The 19,279-nt window shown below is 33.0% G+C and overlaps 1 protein-coding gene across 1 annotated transcript in view; it reads right to left on the bottom strand.

Moving 5' to 3' along the window:
• The window catches only part of LOC112632005 (serine/threonine-protein kinase TNNI3K), a 310,001-nt gene extending 292,228 nt beyond the window's left edge, over positions 1-17,773 (bottom strand). The window contains exons 1-4 of the mRNA XM_025397614.1: positions 17,669-17,773; positions 16,949-17,057; positions 6,076-6,161; positions 4,843-4,940 (exon numbers count right to left, since the gene is read on the bottom strand). Coding sequence (XP_025253399.1) covers positions 4,843-4,940; positions 6,076-6,161; positions 16,949-17,057; positions 17,669-17,708 — 333 coding nt within the window. The 5' untranslated portion in view covers positions 17,709-17,773. The remainder of the gene's footprint in view (positions 1-4,842; positions 4,941-6,075; positions 6,162-16,948; positions 17,058-17,668) is intronic.
• Positions 17,774-19,279: the final 1,506 nt, after the last annotated feature.

Here is a 19,279-nt window from a genome sequence, read left to right as displayed (position 1 = left end):
GTCACTAATAATAGGTTCAAAAACTTGAAGGAAAATATGGAAAAATGAAATAACAGATGTGTCATTATAGCAGAGAAATTGAAATTATAACTTAATTAATCTTAATAAATAAAAAGCCTAGAACAGAGAAGTAAATAACCAAAATGAATTAATTTACTGGTGGATTATCAGATGGGAGATGGCAGAGAAGTGGTCTGTGAACTTGAATTCAAATAAGTAGAAATAATCTAATTTGGAGAACAGAAAGAAAGAAGATAGAAGAAAAAAATCAGACTCAGTGATATGTGGAAAATTATCAAACAATCTAACATATGTATTTGAAAAACTAATGGTCAAAATTTCTGAATTTGATGAAACCATAAACTTACAGGTATAAAAACTCAATGAATCTCAAAGAGCTTTAAACAGAGAAAACCATACATAGGATTATTATTATCAAACTTCTGAAAAACATATTTTCTCTCTTGTTAATTTATTTAAAAGATATAAATATTTAACACAAAAATTCTAATAATATATTTAGGTTCTTATCATGTATAGATGCAATGTATATGGCAATAATGGCACAAAGAATGAAGATAAAATAAAACTATACTAACGGAAGTTTCTTATATTTTAAGTGAAGTATATCAGTATTTACAGGGAGTGGACTATGAAATGTTAAGAATCTATAAGTGTATTGTAATCACTACAGTCATAAGTTAAAAAATGCACAAAACTTTTACTCCTCAAATGACACTATTATGAAAATGAAAAGGCAAGTCATAGACTGAGAGAAATTTTTGCAAAAGTATATTCAGTAAAAGAATTGTATTAGAATAAAGTTCTCTTACAATTCAAGAAAATAATAAGCAAAATTACAAATGGGAAAAAGAGTTAACAGACACTACATTAAAAAATAAAAGATTCATAATAAGCACATAAAACCTCTTTAGTCATCAGGGAAATGCAAATTAAAATTATAATGAAATACTAAAATTCATCCAAGAGAATAGCCAAAAAAAAAAGAAAAGACTGACCACACCAAGAGATGGAAAGGATGTGAAAAAACTACAACTCTCATACCTTGCTGATGGGAACGTAGGAAGGGATTGCTAGTTTGTTAAACAGTTTGGTAGTTTCTCATAAAATTAAGCATGTACTTATTATGTGACTCAGCAATTCCACTTTTAGGTATTTCCCAGGAGAAATAAAAACATATGTTCAAACAAATACCTGTATGTGAGTGTTCAAAACAGCTTTGTTTATAATGGTCAAAATCTGGAAAAATGTCCATCAGCAGGTAAATGGTAAACAAACTGTGGTATATCCATATAAGGGAATACAATTCCACAATAAAAGCATTAATTACTGAATATATAACGTGGGTGAATCCCAATAGCATTATGATAAGTGCCAGAAACCATATAGAAAAGAAAACATACTGGATGTAATAAATTTATTTAAAATTCTAGAAAAGAGAAAACTATAGTGATAGAAAACACTTGTTTCCGGAGACCAGGTGAGAAGGAGATTGACTGCAAAATGGCATGAGGGAACTTTTTGGTACAGTAGAAATGTCCTATAACATGATTGTGATGATGGTTACATGATTACATACATTTTCAAAGGTTAACAATTGTAGACTTAAAATTGATAATTGTATTCGGTACATATTAAATCTCAATAAAACTAAACCCTGTGAAAAACCCAACAAACTAAAACAAACAAACAAAAAAAGGTGTATGGGGATTAATCATTCACGTAGTATTAAAAAGCTAAATATCCACTTTGGTTTTATTAATGAAAGCAGAGATTATTCATTAGAAAATATCCAGTCATGATGTCAGAGGCGTTTGAACCAGAGTGAGCTACTCCATTTTGAGTGAGGGCTAGGAAAATAGGAAAATGAGTCTGAGACTTACTGGGTTACATTCTCAGAAAGTTAGGCATTCTTAACCTCTAGATGTTTATGGTTAAGGGAACAAATTAATAATGTTTACTGAACAGATCCAGACTTGGGAGTGTCCAGATATCCTCATATCTGTAGAACAAAGGCATTCCTAATTTTGCTTTAAAGATAATAATATCGATTCTTGCAAAATATAGTAATTAAGAAAATTAATGTTATCACAAACCCTTGTAGCAGGACACATCTCCCCAAATATATGAGCATTGTACCTAGGGTGGATGCACTCCTCCTCTTACTTTCAGGAACGTCCTACTCCATCTATGGAGTAGCTGTCTTTTCACCATTTTACTTTCATAAAAAACTTGCTTTTGCTTTGCACTGTGGACTCGCCCTGAATTCTTTCTTAAGGGAGATCCAAGAACCCTCTCCCGGGGCCTGGATCGGGACCCCTTTCCTCTAACGATTAGTCAGGCCCAGCATGCCAGGGTGTATAATTGAAAGAGCTATTTGATGTAGTGAACAAAAGGATGGGATATTTACATTATTCATTTTGTGAGTGTTATGAACAAAATAAAATTCGATTGCAATACCAAAAAAAAAAAAAAAAAAACAAAGACATATGTATAAATAAGTGGTATGCATGAAAAATATTAAGATAATAAAATACAAGGATGGGTGAGAAATTATTTCAGAGTAAGGGAGATTACAGAAATAAGAAAACTGAAAATGCATGATTGTGGATTGAATCCTATCCCAGACAAGAAAAAATAATCTATAAATGACACAATTGGAACAATTGATAAAATTTGATTTTGAACTATAGATTATAATATCATATCATGTTAATATCATCTCAATTTTTTATTTTATAATTGCATTGGAGTTATATAAGTGAATTTTCTTGTTCTTAGGAAATGAAGACTGAAGTGGCTAGAGTGCATGTTGTATACAATTTACTGTCAAATGCTTCTAAAAAAAAACAGAATAATGGAAATGGGACAAAATGCAAACAGTTAATGAACCTGGATAAGGAGTTTCTTGTACTATTCTTGCAATTGTTCTTTTAAGTTTGAAATAATATTAAAATTAAAAGGTTATTAATACTATATGGGGGTGGGGAACTGGGCCCAAAATTAATTATATACTTACTGGAGTAGTTCTGTCAAGGGATAATTAGGAGTAGGTTTAATGCATTTAATGGTTACTAGGTTTAATGCCTGGTAGTGTGAACAACTACTTTATATTATTTTTGTGTTTAAAATGAAATAGTAACTTTAATTTGTTTTTTACCTTTGTTAAGAAATTTGCAAAATAACTATGCATTTTATTATGGCCTTTTAATATTTTTGCCTGCTTTGTTTCCTAAGAATCTAAATTTTCATTTAAACTTGCTATGAAAAAGCTATAGTTTATGCACCCTTCTCTAAAATAGAAGAAAACATAAAAATAGAGCAAAGAAAACTCTAAAAATGGATATTTAGTTATTATAAACAGAGGTTGAAGAAATATATTCTTTAAATATTGTAGCACTAAATCATTCAGAACCCATTCGTGTGCCAGTGTCATGCTAAATCTTAGTAAAATAAACTAATACAGAAAAAATCTCCCAGACGGTGAGGTTCAGAATTCATGGTTTCATACAGTGCCATGGCTATCCATCACTACCTTCCTGTTCCTTGAAGCTCTTCTACTTTCACCTCCTGCCTTTCAGCAGAAAAGTCAACATCAGATGCTGTTTTCTACACTGGAAACTCAGACTCTTTTGTAGTTTAGCAGGATAATTAACAGGTATTAAAGACAATTTAACACGTAAGTGAGGCTTTCTCCCAGAAGGAATTAGAAGAATTGACTAGGCATTGACTGGGCATGAAAAGAGACGAAACTTTAGAGTATTTGCACTATGAATTATAGGAATTTGTGAAGCTAAATCATGGGAAAATAAGGTCCTATTTCCTCCCAATGACAAACTCTCTAGTAGTTGGGGCAGGGAGATATTGCAGGGGGTTCCTAATACACGCAAAAAGTTGTCCCTCCTCCCACACCTGCACACACAAAACTGAAATAAAATTCTGTTACAGACTCACATGAAAATGAGAAAGAACAAAATACGCAATAAACAAATGAGATTCTGGGAGTAATGAGCCAACTGTACTTGATTTTAATCACTATTCTAATATTGTCCAGGTATCTACTTTAGTCTTTAATTGCATTTTCTGTAAAATAAATCCTAATATGCAGTTATTTTAATGACTAAAGTACATTTAACTTAGTATGATATTTAGCTCATAACAAATATAAAGTAGAAATTGTTATTATAATTATAAAATGGTCAATGTATATTATATAATTTGTACGTTTTATAAATTTATATTTATGAAAATCTCAAGGTTCAATTCCAACAGTAAGTATCCCAGTTTGTCCAATCCACTATTATATTTATTATTCTATCAGGTGCTGAGATTAGGTTGGAGCCAGGGACTAATATAAGAAAAAAAAAACAGCTGAAGCAAAAAGGTTTTTTAAGAAAAATTTGCAGTAAAGAAATACAGCTTCAATGTGCTTCTTTTGTCTTTAAGTACAGCCTCATCTCTCTCTGCACAGAGGCAGCATGGTGTTCTGATGAGGAACTTTGGCAACAGAACTAGACTGCCTTGTCTTAAATCCTGGCTAACCCCTGGCTAACCATGTAACCTTGGGAATAATCATATTCACTTGTGGGATTCTTGTGAGAATTAAATGAGCTAAATAGAGAAAGCATTAAAAGGAGTATGTGTCTAGTATACAGAAGATATCTGCTCAATGAAGAGAAAGAAGTCCTTTAGTAATGTAACGCCTCTGGTCACTGAAAATTTTCCATAATTACTAATTTGGAAAGAAAAAAAAAAAAAACCCTAAAGATACACATTATCCTTAGTTCCAAAGCAGTGATTATGGCAATTAAAGTGTCATACCTTGTAAACTGCCAAATGCAAGGCTGTAAATCCATTTCTTGACAGTCGAGATGGGCGGAGCCCTTTTAACATAAGAGTTCGAATATGTGATTTGTTGCCTTAAAGAGAAAAATGAAAGAAGGCTAAATCGTTGTGGGGATGGGGTGAGTTTAAGACTCTCTTTGACTTAATGATAAATGCCATACAGCTGTTTAAAAATGTCAAGCTGCCGTTCTGCAGGCCATTTGTAAAGTTTTCTATTAATTGGCAACCTTACTTAGTAGGGGATATTTCTTTTCCGTTTTTTCCGTTTATAAAACTTTATTCAAATGCTGTGTATTTTGATTCTTCGTCTTAGATGTTTTTATTTAGTATCCTCATCATCGGATGGTTTTGAAACATAAACACATAAGAGAATTCACCATAATAAACTATTAGTGAAAAAGCTTAAATTAAAAAATCTAGTTGTAGAGGATTTATCTGAACATTATTAACAGTAGAGCTTATTTAGATCAAAGAAATATGAAGGATATAACCAAGGTTGGGAAGGCACATTTAAAGTTGAGAGAACAATCTGTTAAGTAGAGTCTGTTTGGTTTGTTTGGGAGAAATGGTTAAGGAATATGGTTAGAGTTGACACTCATTTCTGTTCCATTTTAAGAAGTTAAGTTCAACGAATTTAGTTTGGGTTAACAAAATAAATATTAATGGTTCATTCATTAATTCAATAACTTTACTGAGTGGATATTATATGCCAGACACCATTCAAAGTGCTTGAGATACATTAATAAACAAAACAAATTAAGTGAAAGCCAGATTAAACTCTTAATCTTCACTTTGATCAATCCTTACTTTTAGATTTTATCTTTGGCATTTGTCACTTTTCCACATACCCTTGTTGAAGATTGTGAAGCAACTGCTTGATGCTATTTGGGGGAATCTTTAACTGCTTCTGAATTTAAGTTAATCCCTGACTGGCATGCCCAATATTGAAAAGGGATTTTTGATTTCCAAGCAAATTGAGTGACTTGGTTTCCGGTAGGAACACAATGAAGCTTAAATTTAAAGCTAAATCAATTGGAATATTCTGCCTGATAGTTACTGCCTAAACTGAGATTATCAAGGTTGGAAAAGGCAAAGCAGAAGAGAAAATTGAGCATGAATAGAATTCTCTTGTAGACTATTAAGCAGCTCAAGTCACTGATGATATACACATATAACCAGTTTAAGAAGTACTAAGTTTCAAGTACTCACCTCCACAAATGCAACACAAATGAAGTAGAGACAGCCCATTTTCAGTGCGGTAATTTAAATTGACTTTACTGAAGGCTTCATCAGAGCTGAAAAAAAACATTTTACAGATGATCACAAAATTCATCTTTTAGCATATTGTCTTTCATTTGAAAATTATAAATGCAAATTCTGTTACTATCAATTCAGAAATGTATTTTTTCTAAGATTATTTTGTACTTACAGAAAGAATCTTGAACCCTCTATATGAAGAATTAAAATTGAGAGGAAATTCTGTAGTTTTACACTGTAATGATGTCGCCAGAAATAACACTATGTTTCCAATAGTTGCTCCAGAATCACTGACAGCTACTAGGTGTCACAATAGTGAATTTAGTGCCACTTTTTAAAGAAAAGTAAAACCAAGGTCAGACATAATCTAGGAACCTGAGAGTCACTGTTAGTAGGGAATACTTATACAATACATATATAAAATTGATTATTATTAAAATCAGAAAATCAGAAATCAGAAAATTGTTGTCAAATATAAAAGGCCAAGAAAAGTCAAATATGACATGAAATTATAGGAGACAAGAAAGACCTTCCCCTTTGCCTCTCTGAAGGTTTGCTGAAATCAACTGACAAAAGGGACATTAATAGAAGAAAAGGCATAAAATATATTTGACCATAGTTTTAAAAGGCACAAGACACACAAGACATAAGAGCCTTCAGAATGAAGACTCAAAGCTACAGGAACAACTCTGTAAGTTCTAGTTTCTATGACCTGCCTTGACGGGAGAAGGATTCTAGTCTCTATGGCTATCCTCTGGGGAAAATGAGGGGCCAGAGACAAGAGGACAGGAGGAGGTCAGAGAGAAAGTTTTGCTTCTAAGGCTGCTTGTAGGGCTTTCATTTTGAGGTGTCATTTTCTGAGCCTCAACAAAAATGATGCTAAAATTACCCGAAGAGTTATACTTCACAAAGAAAGTTGTATATTCACAGTGAAGTTGGCAATGTTAACAACAGTGCAATAATCATTTTTTGATTACATATCACATGCCAGATACTGTAGTAAGCACTTAACCTTACTTATTCCTCACCACAGCACAATGTCATGTGTATTGTCACATATATTATTTTACTCATTTTATAATTGAAGAAATTGAAGCTTAAAGAGGTTAAATAATTTGCCCAAATTGGAAAAAAGAGAACAAACTACTTAAGAGGCAGAATCAGGATAAGATTTGAATCCTGGTGTAACTGTAAGAACAAGGCTTTCAAGGATTACCACGCTGATGAAATGATTTTTTCCACTTTGAAAACATCAAAACATAACAGGTATTGCTATATAACATTGGACATACATACTGAAAAACTGCATTTTCTCAGGGGTTTATTGCTACATAGGAGCTCCAAAGCTTTTTCTTCTTTCACTATTTGCCATTAAGTTCATTATGGTTAGCTCAAAAGAACGTGCATCCTTCCATCCTTCTGTGTTTTGCTTAGGCTGCTGGTTACATAGTTTTTCTTAGGATCAGAAGGCCTCTCTCACCTCCCCCAACCCAATACTTTGTTTTCTTTCTTGTGGTTTTATACTATGTTTCATTTGCTGGACAATAGAAAGACCAAGGAAGAAAAGCCAAAGCAGCTCAGAGCTGAATCATTGTCCATCAACATTCTCAGTTTCCAGTCACAGTTTTCTTTCCCTTTTTATTTATGGACACTGATTTCCTACAACCTTTAAGAGAAAAATCCAATCTACCTAGCTTGAAAGGCAGAGTTCAGCTCTGCCGAATACCTCTACTATTTGAAGTCATAACCACAAAGAAGACCTCTGCGACCTGTAAATTCATTTCCAAGTGTGTTCCAAATACCTAGTTTACTTTCTTCCAAGACATCCATAATATATTTGGGTTCGCGGGTTTAAAAGCCTGGCTGAGCCAAAGACTACACATTTCTAAGAATCATGTTATTTTGTGAAGTTACTGCAATACCATAAACAGCTCTATCATTTATAAGTAGGCTCATTTTATTATAAGTGGACATTTGAAACAGTGGTACTTTCATCAGAAATGATTTTGATTGCAGTATTCTTTGAGCTGAGGGAAATTGCTGATAGAAGTGAGTTAAATTCTTAACTATCTTCATGAAATTCTAAACTCCCTGCTTATATTATTAACATTTATAAACACTGGAGTTTATTGTACTTCTACAAAAGGCTTTCCAAAGCAAGTTGAGTTGTGTTTTCCAGTATTAGTAAGCTGTCTACATGTTTTGCTGCAGGGAAACACAGAAAGCAAGAAAGGTAGGAGGGTAAAAAAAGTTTGAGAGTACTGTATTCCCACGACTGTGGAAACAAACCACAAGACTTGCCATTTCTAATTAAAGCATTTCACTGAGGTTTTTCAATGACCCTGGATTTAGAGCCTTTCTCTTTTTAGCAGTACCTTGGAGAATAGCACTTTTTCTTTTTCTATTTTAAAATTCCAATAGCTTTTGATGTTCTTAACTGGGTGCCTTGATGATAATGTTCTGAATTTATAGTACCTTTCAAGTGTAAGTACTTTACAAGTGATATGAGACTTTGGCTAACTCACCAAAGACTACGCTATCTCTCTAAAGCTGCTAGAGATTTAAATAGGCAGGAGGCAGCTTGAAATTGACCTGTAAGGCCAAGGATATGATCTCATTTCTACTGAAAAATGTCCTGGGAGCATCATGGACCTCAAGAGGTCGAGAATTTTAGCTTTACATTCCTTTTGAAAGGCTACCTGTGGCTCTCTAGGGCCCTCCTGGGGCAATGGTCTTTGTTCAGACAAAGACAAGGATTTCATTAATAGAATCACTCCACTTCTCACCAGGGACTATATCACAGTACCTTACCAGAGTTTAGACCTTTATCTGTGAAATCTGACCCAGTCAGAGTACAAGAGAACTTTGCTTCAGGCAGAAGTTGTAATACACTGGGATTATATTCTTTTTTCCAGTATCTTATCAGATGCTACTTCCCCCCACCTTTCTTTTTGGAGGGATTTTCCTGAATTTCTCCTTAGATACTATGTGAGATTTTGGGTGTGAGTGAAATGAGTTTACTTTCAGATGTCTGTTTTCTAGTCATAATTTTTATTTATCAAAGTGCCCTGAAAAGTTTAAATTATACATAGAACACAGAACTGCACATGAGATTCTCTTATTTAAACTTGACCTCTCAAACTTTTAATATTACTGTATTTTCAACAGTGGAGATATTCAAAGAATGAAAACTGCAAAGGAGGGAAAAACGGTTAAAGTTGAAATGAAAATCACTTTATTTGAGAGGGTAAACTCAATTGCTTTCTTATTCTGTGATCTAACCTTGATGATCCGTTCAATAAGTCTGGCACAACACCTACTAAACACCTACTACATGCCTCACTTCTGCTCTTAAGGCTCACTTCAGGTTGTGTTCAAGAGTCTCCTGGATATAAACTACTCACTAATTCCTGGATCCTTTGAATGCATCCGTCCTGGAAATATACATACTAGATAAAATCCTGAAATTGACTGTTGTGTTAGTCCTGATATCTAATACTCTGATCAGCTTTGCAAAACAAATGAACGTGGAATAAACAGAAAATACAAGATGCCAGGGTCCATTCTTGATTTTTTAAAAAGAAAGGCACTAAGTAAATGTTTATTATTTACATAAATAAAATTGAAAGCAAGATTAATGACTTTTTATTCAACAATTATTCCTCAGCTAACTGAATCTTGAACTAGACTTTACCATCTATAAGTGACTCAGTATAGAGTCCTAGAGTTCCTTGCTTTAAACTGAGCTGCTCCTTGTTGCTTTTGTTCTCCTTTTGAATTATATCCTCCTTGAACTGATGCAACTTCTATTAATGTCAACAAAATGAATCAACAGAGAATAGACTCCTGTAATATTTGGCAGTCAAGTGTGATTTTAATAGAACAACTTTTAGTTCAACTTTAATAACTGGAATGTACATTTTTAAAATGAGAGTTACTTTGGGGGCTATATTTGAATCCTAATTCTCACTTCCCATTAACTTCTAGTCAAACGTTTCTGTTTTGAAACATGTAATTAAAATATTCAAGATATTTAAGCAATCATTCCTAGGAGAGAAATTTCATTTTCTCTTCTTTTGCCTCTTCTAAAGTAACTGTGTATGTCAAATTCACTGCCAATTGAGCATCACTTATGTATTCTAATACCCTAAGCTCAATTTATTTTTTAATTTCCCCTTACATTTTTCATCACCTGCCATGCCACACTGTAACTTAACATATCCTAATGAGTTCATCGTGCATGCTGGGGCATGAATGAAGTTCCTAATTAAAATAAAGCCACTATTATGAATATATTTCTAATAGTAAATGCTGTTCTTAATCATTAAAAATGATAGTTCTGTACCCAAAGGTTACTTTCTTTCTTGTAGCATAATGAATTCTTTTCCTAGCCTTTACCTTTTACCCAGAAAAGTGTGCAGTTTTGTGATCCAATTAAAATTCTTTTTCATGACCTCATCCTTTCAAGAAGATATCTGACATGAATGACCACAAGTGGGAACTTATTAAAATGTAACATTTGAACAGTTGGCCAAAAAATAACACACTGCTGTCCAAGGTATTCAGACAGGTAGATACATTTTAAAGCTAATTCATTGGTTAAAACTTAGGGGAAAGCCAATAATGTAAAAAGAAGGTAAGGATTTTTTATGGGTCGTCTAGTTTCCCAAACTGATCATTTAAGTTTCAAATGGCTAGTTGCAACTTCTTGCCTATTCATTGCAGATTCTTCCCTGCCCCATGCCCTCCAAGCAATAGAAGCAGACAAATAATAAGATATGTTTCTAATATATATCTCCAAGAAATATCCAGAAATATATTTGTTCAATATCTTCCAAATAAAATCTGCAAACTAATACTGTGAAGTATGTTCATTTATTCAGCCATTCATACAATAAACAATTATAGAGTGACAGATACAGCAAAAATAGCTAAGTATCATAAAATTGATGTAATAATTGTTACCTCATAAGATTGTTGTGAAGTGTAAATGAGTTAGAGTTTGTAAAACTGTTATAAATATTAACTGCTATAATAGTTATTTCTAGTAAGGCATCGATATTGATTACTTTTACTATTTTTTTTTTTTTTTTATTGTTTTGCTCTTCCAAAGAGGGATAGGAAAGTAGAAAGGAATCATGGAAGTACAGGATGGAAGAGAAGAAGAAAGGAAGAGTAAGGGGGAGAGAAAATGATAGAAAGATAGCAAGCTAGAGATGGAGAAGGAGAGGGAGAACAATAGGGAGAGATAGAGAGAGAGAGACAGAGAGAGATTGAGGTCAAGTTGCTTCTCAATGATTTCACAAGATATTCCTGTAAAATTATAGTTAATAAATAGTTTTACCTGGACAAACAGGAAACGAATTAGAGAAATAGACTGGCTTAGGGCATTATGAATTCTTTGTTTCCTTTTGGGTTTCGGGTTTTTTGTTGTTATTGATGATTCTTATTTTTTGTTTTGTGGCTAATTAGCAAAACACACTACCCAAACATGTCAAATAATATTTTCATTCTATGTTAATTATAAGATGACATTTCCCCTTCAATATCCTACTTAGTAGTTTGACAGAAAGGGTCTACTCCTCTTAAATAAGATCAGCTTGAAAAGTTTCCAGAGCTATTCATCTTATAATAGCCAGATTTCATAGTTGGCTATAGTGCTAAAAATAATTTTAGAAGATAATTCATTTAAGGATGAGTATAGTGGAATGCAACAGGCCTCAGCAGAACTTTTCAGAGAGAAAAGGTACAAAAAGGTATATCTCAGAAAACATGTTTTTTCATTTCCTCTATACATTTTGACTTTTTAATGGAACAGAGCATTCTTTTGATCATTTTTTGTACATAATTAAACCCAGTCAGTTTTAAAGTGAAGCACTGTAATTACTGACCAAGATGTATCTACCCAATTGTTTTGGATTATGTTGATGTCACAGTGTTTAAAAATTATGACTTTTCTGGGCCGGCCGCGGTGGCCAATGCCTGTAATCCCAGCACTTTGGGAGGCCGAGGAGAGCGGATCACGAGGTCAGGAGATTGAGAACATCCTGGCCAACACGGTGAAACCCCGTTTCTACCAAAAATACAAAAACATTAGCCGGGCCTGGTGGCGGGTGCCTGTAGTCGCAGCTGCTCTACTTGGGAAGCTGAGGCAGGAGAATGGCATGAACCTAGGAGGCGGAGCTTGCAATGAGCTGAGATCGCGCGGCTGCAATCCAGCCTGGGCAACAGAGCGAGACTCCGTTTCAAAAAAGAAAAAGAAAATTATAACTTTTCTGGAATATTCTCATAGTTTTACATATTATATTATAGATTAAGCAGACACAAAGTTGGCCTGACAATGAAATTGGCAAAACATAGTCTTAAAATTTATTATGATAAAAACTATTGAAACAAAATAATTTAAATGAAAACGTTTTAAGTCACATATGGAGAGCCATCACTTCCATAATCTTTTCAAAAAGGTTGTATAATATTCATAACCAAGATTATTAATATGATACATTTTTAAATCAAATAAAGATGGGTGTAATCCTAGGTAAATCATACAAATTGTTTAATCTAGTTCAAGCCAGTTTAATTTGATTAGCCTCATTTTCTCCAGGTATAACATGGCAATTGCAACACTTACTTCAGAGGGATGTTAACATAAACAATAATGATTAAGTGTTAATAAACATTTCTGAGGTTTGGCCATGTGTCAGACACTGTGCTAAAGCACTTTACATATACACCATTAGGATTATATAAGCTGATGCACAAAAAGATATAGAGAAGCATTTCTGGCATATGGTAAGCACTAAGTTATTAGTTTGTTTCACAAATAAATACAAATATAAATAAGGTTAAATAAGAAAAAAACGCTGCCTTTAGTGAACACATATACTAGTGGGGAGATAGACCTATAAATGGATAAGAACACCACCATGTAGTAAGTGTTATTATGTTGATAAAGATTAGAGGCAGCACCGAGGAGGATATAATCAGACAATGGTACTCTAAGGTGCCCTTTTCTGTCTTTCCTTCTCCTCCTGCCTTCTCTTTTTCTTCATTTCTTCCTGCCACCAATCCATTACCTAAACAAATGTCCAAAGTTGTGAGTGAGTAGCAACTTTACAGCAGAAGATGAAAGAACATTCCATTTCCATTTCCCTTCTTTCCCATATCAAGCTGCCATTCCAAAGCTGCTATAAATTGGCATAAGCAGGATAATTATTTAGCTCTTTCTGTCTTACATTTAGTTCTATATTGCTGTTTATTATATTGTGGGTAAAAGCTATGTCAGGAAGATTGTGTATTCGAGCTAATAGAGCAATGGTGTATTATGTGGTGAAAAATATCTTATAATGAATGAAATTAGCATCTACCAAGAATGTCATAAAGAAATTGGTTAGCAAATGAAAAACTCTGTTTACATCAGTGATCCTTTACCTTTGACGCTAGTGTTAATGTTCAACGTTCCATTTTGGGCATTGTATACAGTCTCCTTGCTATCTAAATGTTTAGAGAAAGGCTGATGTCAGGCAACATAACATAATCGCTTATCATAGAAATGCTCTTTATATTATAAGAGAAATAAATAAGGGTGAGTAATGAGATTCTAACATTTATTCAGCAGCTATAATGCTCTAGATACTCATTTAAATGTCATTTCATACAACGTTATGTTTGATCTTCCCAACTACCTTTAAAATTTGGTGAATGAGTAAGTAAGACAATTTATATTCTCAGCACACTATTCTTTTCTTTCTTTCATCCATCATTTTATTCCAAAGAAAAGAAAACACTTAGAACTCTGCCCTGGAAGCAATTGACTTTTCTGTCCCAGATTATGCTATCTACTTTGACGAAATCAGACAAAAGCATATTATTCTGTTTTTGCTTGTTTGTTTTTTGGTTCTCTTGACTCTCTGTAGACCATATCAGTTGCTTTCTTTCTGTTCCCATATTCCTCATCCCTTCACTAATATCACCTCAGGTAAAGAGTTCTCAGTGCAACTTGGATATCTTTCTAGAAGTATAGTTTTCAAACTTTAGAAGTATCACTTTTATTATGCATAGTTTTATCTGGGGAGTTTGTTAAACATTCAGGTTCTTGGAAGACATCTCCAGAGATTCTGATTCATTTGATAAAGGGTGGAGTCATGGAATCTAAAATTTTGGCAAGTACTACAGTCTCCATCTCCATTAACATAAGAGGCCCCTAGTTCTTGCAGAAACATCATTCTAGACTGGATAATCCTCTCCTCAACTTCCTTATCATCACATTCTGTAGCTTCTTTAATGTCATCACGACCAGGTTATTGGTCTTTCTCTCCAGAAATGTCTAACCGTTATCCTCAGTAAATTTGATAGCCATTTTGATGAGCCTTCTAATACTCTAGTCTCAAAATTCTTCAAATACCTTTCAATCAAAATCATTAAAAGCTACATTTCAGATTTTGGAATCATCCTAAACTGTGCTAATACTTTACATTTTAATTTTGAAATAGTCCTCTTCATAAAAACTTTCATTCTTTCTAACTTTTAATAAGCTATTTGTTACTCTAACTTTATGATAAAGGCTTCTGTTCTTTAAATTGTCGTTATTTATCTAATCAATCATGATAATATAAATTTCTAATTATTCAATGCTTACTATGTGTTGGGCTCTGTACTTAGTATTTAATTTACCTCATTTTGAAAATATCCTGTGAGGTAATTATTATTCACGTCATTTTATAGATGGAAATGAGGATTAAGGAGATTAAAAAACATATCCATGGACATACAGCTTATAAATAGAGGAAGCTGTATTTAAAACCATGTTTGTATGACTCCAAAATTCTTACATTGATTCGCATAGCTTTCTTACTCAACTCAGATAATATGGTCAAGACATTATTTTTTCTCACTTTTCCTAAACTTTATATGGTACTCATTCATTGTTGCCTACACACCTTTACTTAACTATGCTTTTTATCTATAATGATTCAAAAAATCAATGAATACATCAGGTCCTAAATCTTGTTTTTGTAAGCAGGGTATAGTAGGAAGAGCACTATCTATGGAGTCGGGCAGACCTTGACATAAGTCACATTCCAGAATTTACTGACCATGTGATTTGACAACTCCCAATGCCTTGTCTCTAATCCTTAGTTTATCATCCACTAGAGTTAATATTATTGGGCACACATGAAATGACAACAATCTACATATGATAGATAAATAATGTCTTGTATTTGATGTATCTGGAACAACACTTGAATATGAGCTGACACTGAACAAATTCTGGACTATAAGCTCCCTGACACAGATTTCTGCCTCTCATCCCCAATGCTAATGAGAAAACAGGTCACATTTGTTGCATTTAGTAGAAACATAGGAAAAGTCCGTTATGGCAGTTGTCAAGACAGGTTGTAGTTGTTGATGTGGTATGAGAAAGAACCTTACATCTTAAATCCATTGTTAAACCTAATATTCAGGTTTGGATACATCTAGTTTAAGCTAACCTTGACCTATTTGTGCAATACTTTCTAAATTAAAAAAAATACTAAATAACTGAGGCTTTGACCTTTAAAAGTTGAGGAAAATTTTTTCAATGTAATCACATTTCATTTAGCGTATTTATTTAAGTCAATAAGAGCTGGATGTTTATGATTAAGTTCTATATTCATATTTTTCCAACAAAACACATACATACTTATAATTCTCCTATACTAATGTACCAGTTATATTTCTATAGGAATTTCAAATGCTGTTCCATATCTCAGCATGTGATACTACTTGCAAAAGTCAGATCAGTGGTATCTCATCACAAGTGTCACTGTTGAGTTCATCATCTTGGGCCAAACTATAGAGAGAATCAATTATTTTTTGAACCATAAGTTGAACAGTTGTGAAAGCCTTGTTAAATCCACTGACAAATTTCATATAAACTATATTATACATGGATGATTTTATTTGCCAGTTATGTGATATTTATATGTTTACGGTATCTAAAATTTTGTTTTAAAGATATGACATTTGGTCATTGCTTTACACTTGTTTCCTAAGTAAAATAGAGGGAGTGATGAGTGCATTACGTAACACAGCTGTAAATGAACATGACTAATTGGCATATTTGGAACTTTTCCTTAGACAGGCAGGTAACTTTCTTGACCCTCTAATGGGCATCTAGTTTCTCAATGTCAGATTCAATTTAACCAGAAGACTTTTTGTGTATATAAGGGTCTTGCTCCTCTTTTCTGAACATTTTGTGTCTTCCAAGGTTGTGACACTGTCTTAGATTATTTTTCTCTTGTTATCATGGAACAAAACCTACTGAAATCCTGAAGGCAATATTATATGTTGTTTTATGATTGTTCAGGGGCAGAATGATACTCAGTTCCATTAAGGGACAGCCTTTCAATGTCAAGAGACCAGAGGCTTTGTTAAAATTGGACTTACCATCATAGTTCAAAGAGAACAATGTGGCCAATATGCAACCACTGTGTGGGAAGAAAAATCTTGCTTTTCATTGCTGGCATGGTTTACAAGAATGATCTAATTCCAGAGAAGATTATTGAGATCAACAATAGCTTGCATTCAAAGGCTAGCCCTTAGGTTCTTATTTTTAAACTTTAATGATGGCATATTACAAGTCATATTTTTAAGGAGGTGAGACATTATGTTTACATTTTGAGAGTGATATGAGTGGTCAAAAAGAGATAATCTGACATCCTAAGGCTTAGAACATGACTGCTTTTGTCTGAGGTTCTACAGGTTTAAAAAATACACAGATATTTTAAAAAATAAGGTGAATACTGTAGACACTTATACGAAGAAATAACTCTTACAACTTTACCTAAATATATGCCTTAGTTCTGTCAGTTCTTTTTCCTTGATCTGCAGGTCATCTTCTAATCTTTCTATTGTGATAACATATGATTCACTGACTTTTTTCTTCCATTCATCTAGTAAAGAAGAACAAATGAGATGAATTTATAGTTGTGTTTTGCAAAATGTAGACACAGATCATAATATACAAGTAATCAAAACTGTTTTTATTCTAGAATCTACAATACTTAATTTAAATTACTGATTGTGAGTTTAAAATGCAGATGTTTATATTTAAAATGCAATCATATTGAATTGTAGTAATTAAGAATCCATTTGTTATTGGATAATATATTTACATAGAAAAATATATTTGACTTATTTCATTTGATTTTATTGCATTTTAATTACAGCAATCTCTAGTTGCAAGACGGTTTTTAGGTTTTAAATACTAGATACTTAAGATATAATTCTAAAATCCCTACATTCAGCATTATTCCAAGTTTTTTTTCTGTAACATTATACCAAGGAACTAAAGTAATATTTTTGTAAGACATTTATTGTTTCCTATAAAGATCTTCAGAAAAAAAAAAAATTGAGTTCAGATAGTTTTTCAAAGACTTTCACATAACATGCTGCCTTATCTTCTGTATACAAATTAACACATATTCCAATGAGTTGTTAGTTATCAGTAACTGTAATTGAACCATGTTACATTTAAGGAAATAAGAATAATTAGAATAATTACCAGTACAAGTTTGGGTTGGTCTAGATTTATAATTTCCCATTTATTATAAGTTTCTTCTTTTCTCCAGGGCAGTTCTTCAAGTTATAAGATTCCAAGTTCAAGTGCAGTGACAGCCCAGTTGAAAAATACTTTGATAGTCTGGCTAAAAATAAGCCCAACTGCCAAATGGAATGTCATGCAACAATGACAAAGAACAAAATCGTGTGTGCTTTCAAGGGTGAAATCATAAAAGGAACTAATCAGTCTGTTTAAAAGAACTGTATCAAAAATAAATAGCAAATGTTTCAATAGGATTATTTGCTTCCATCAATTATCTACCCGTACATACTTTCATGGACCATTTATTTAACAGATAAATCTAGAAAGTTATTCAGTTACATCTGAAGTTCACAAAAGAGCTATTAAAACTACCCAGACCTTCTTTCAAGATCATTTTCTCCTAAGCCAAAATAATGGCAGTTGGTAAAAAGTAGTAATAGAATGTGTCTACATAAATAAATAAATAATAAAAACTCATAATCTCTGGCATATAACTAATAGAAATGAATGTAAATTTGGCCTATATAAGAGCTACATAATTATGTTTGTATGAAGAAATTCTCAACATAGACCAAGATTTATACTGTTGTTGAATATTCTGACCATAAGAATCATAGATAAGAATCTAAGACATTAAGTTCTACAAATAGCAATTCATAAAATAATAAATGACAAGAACAATATGATTAAGAAGATTGAGCATTTGCTATGTGTCAGACCCTAGTCTAAGTGCTTTACATATATTTCATTATTTAATCTCATGCAGTGCTGCTAGGTAGATATTATTCACAAATTATGGATGAGAAAACACAGAGTTGCTAGTACGCTGGAAGTCTGGAATCAATTATGACCATGTGATTCTAACATCCAAGCTAGATATTATTGATTTGTCTTTCAGAATTTCTCTTTCATGCACCTTCCATTTACTTTATGGGGACATTTCTCTTTGTGTGCATATTGTATGCATATTTCTACTGATATAAAGAACCCAGGCTATGATGGAGAATAAACGGGAAACCCAGAAAGAAAACATTAAATTTTTCACTGTATATTTATTTCAGATAATCTTCTTATACCTAGAAAGTATAAACTTTAATCTTCAGATTCACATCCAAAGGCTATAGCTTTAACTTAATAGATATGGATTTCATATTTTCTATAGTTAAATGTTCAAACAACTCTCTTTTTGAATAAATACTTAGGCAAAGTTAGGATTCAGCACATCTTTTGCTCAGCAAAAGTAATCAAAGTTTCAGAGGTAAGGCTTCCAGACTGATAAGATACAGTTGGCGCATCAGGTACCTGGCTTCATAGACACTTTGTCCTCACCTGGACGTATTCTCCTTTTCCCTTTTTATCAGTACATGCCTACCACAGCTGTTAATACTTGCTGTACTGCAGTGGCATCTAGTTACCTTGGTCCATACACTACATTCTCCTTGTTTGAAGGCCAGACATCTTCAGTTCCACCAGCTTTCTCTAAGCACTTATGTGACCCCCATTTTCTCAGTTTGGAAAGTCTTTGTTTTGTTCAGGGACCTTCCTGCTTAATCTCTTCTTTCTTCCTTATCT

Source organism: Theropithecus gelada, chromosome 1 (genome assembly GCF_003255815.1).
Source record: "Theropithecus gelada isolate Dixy chromosome 1, Tgel_1.0, whole genome shotgun sequence".
Lineage (NCBI taxonomy): Eukaryota > Metazoa > Chordata > Mammalia > Primates > Cercopithecidae > Theropithecus > Theropithecus gelada.
The sequence above is the reverse complement of the archived record's forward strand: the minus strand, read 5'-3'. Positions and strand labels throughout refer to the sequence as shown.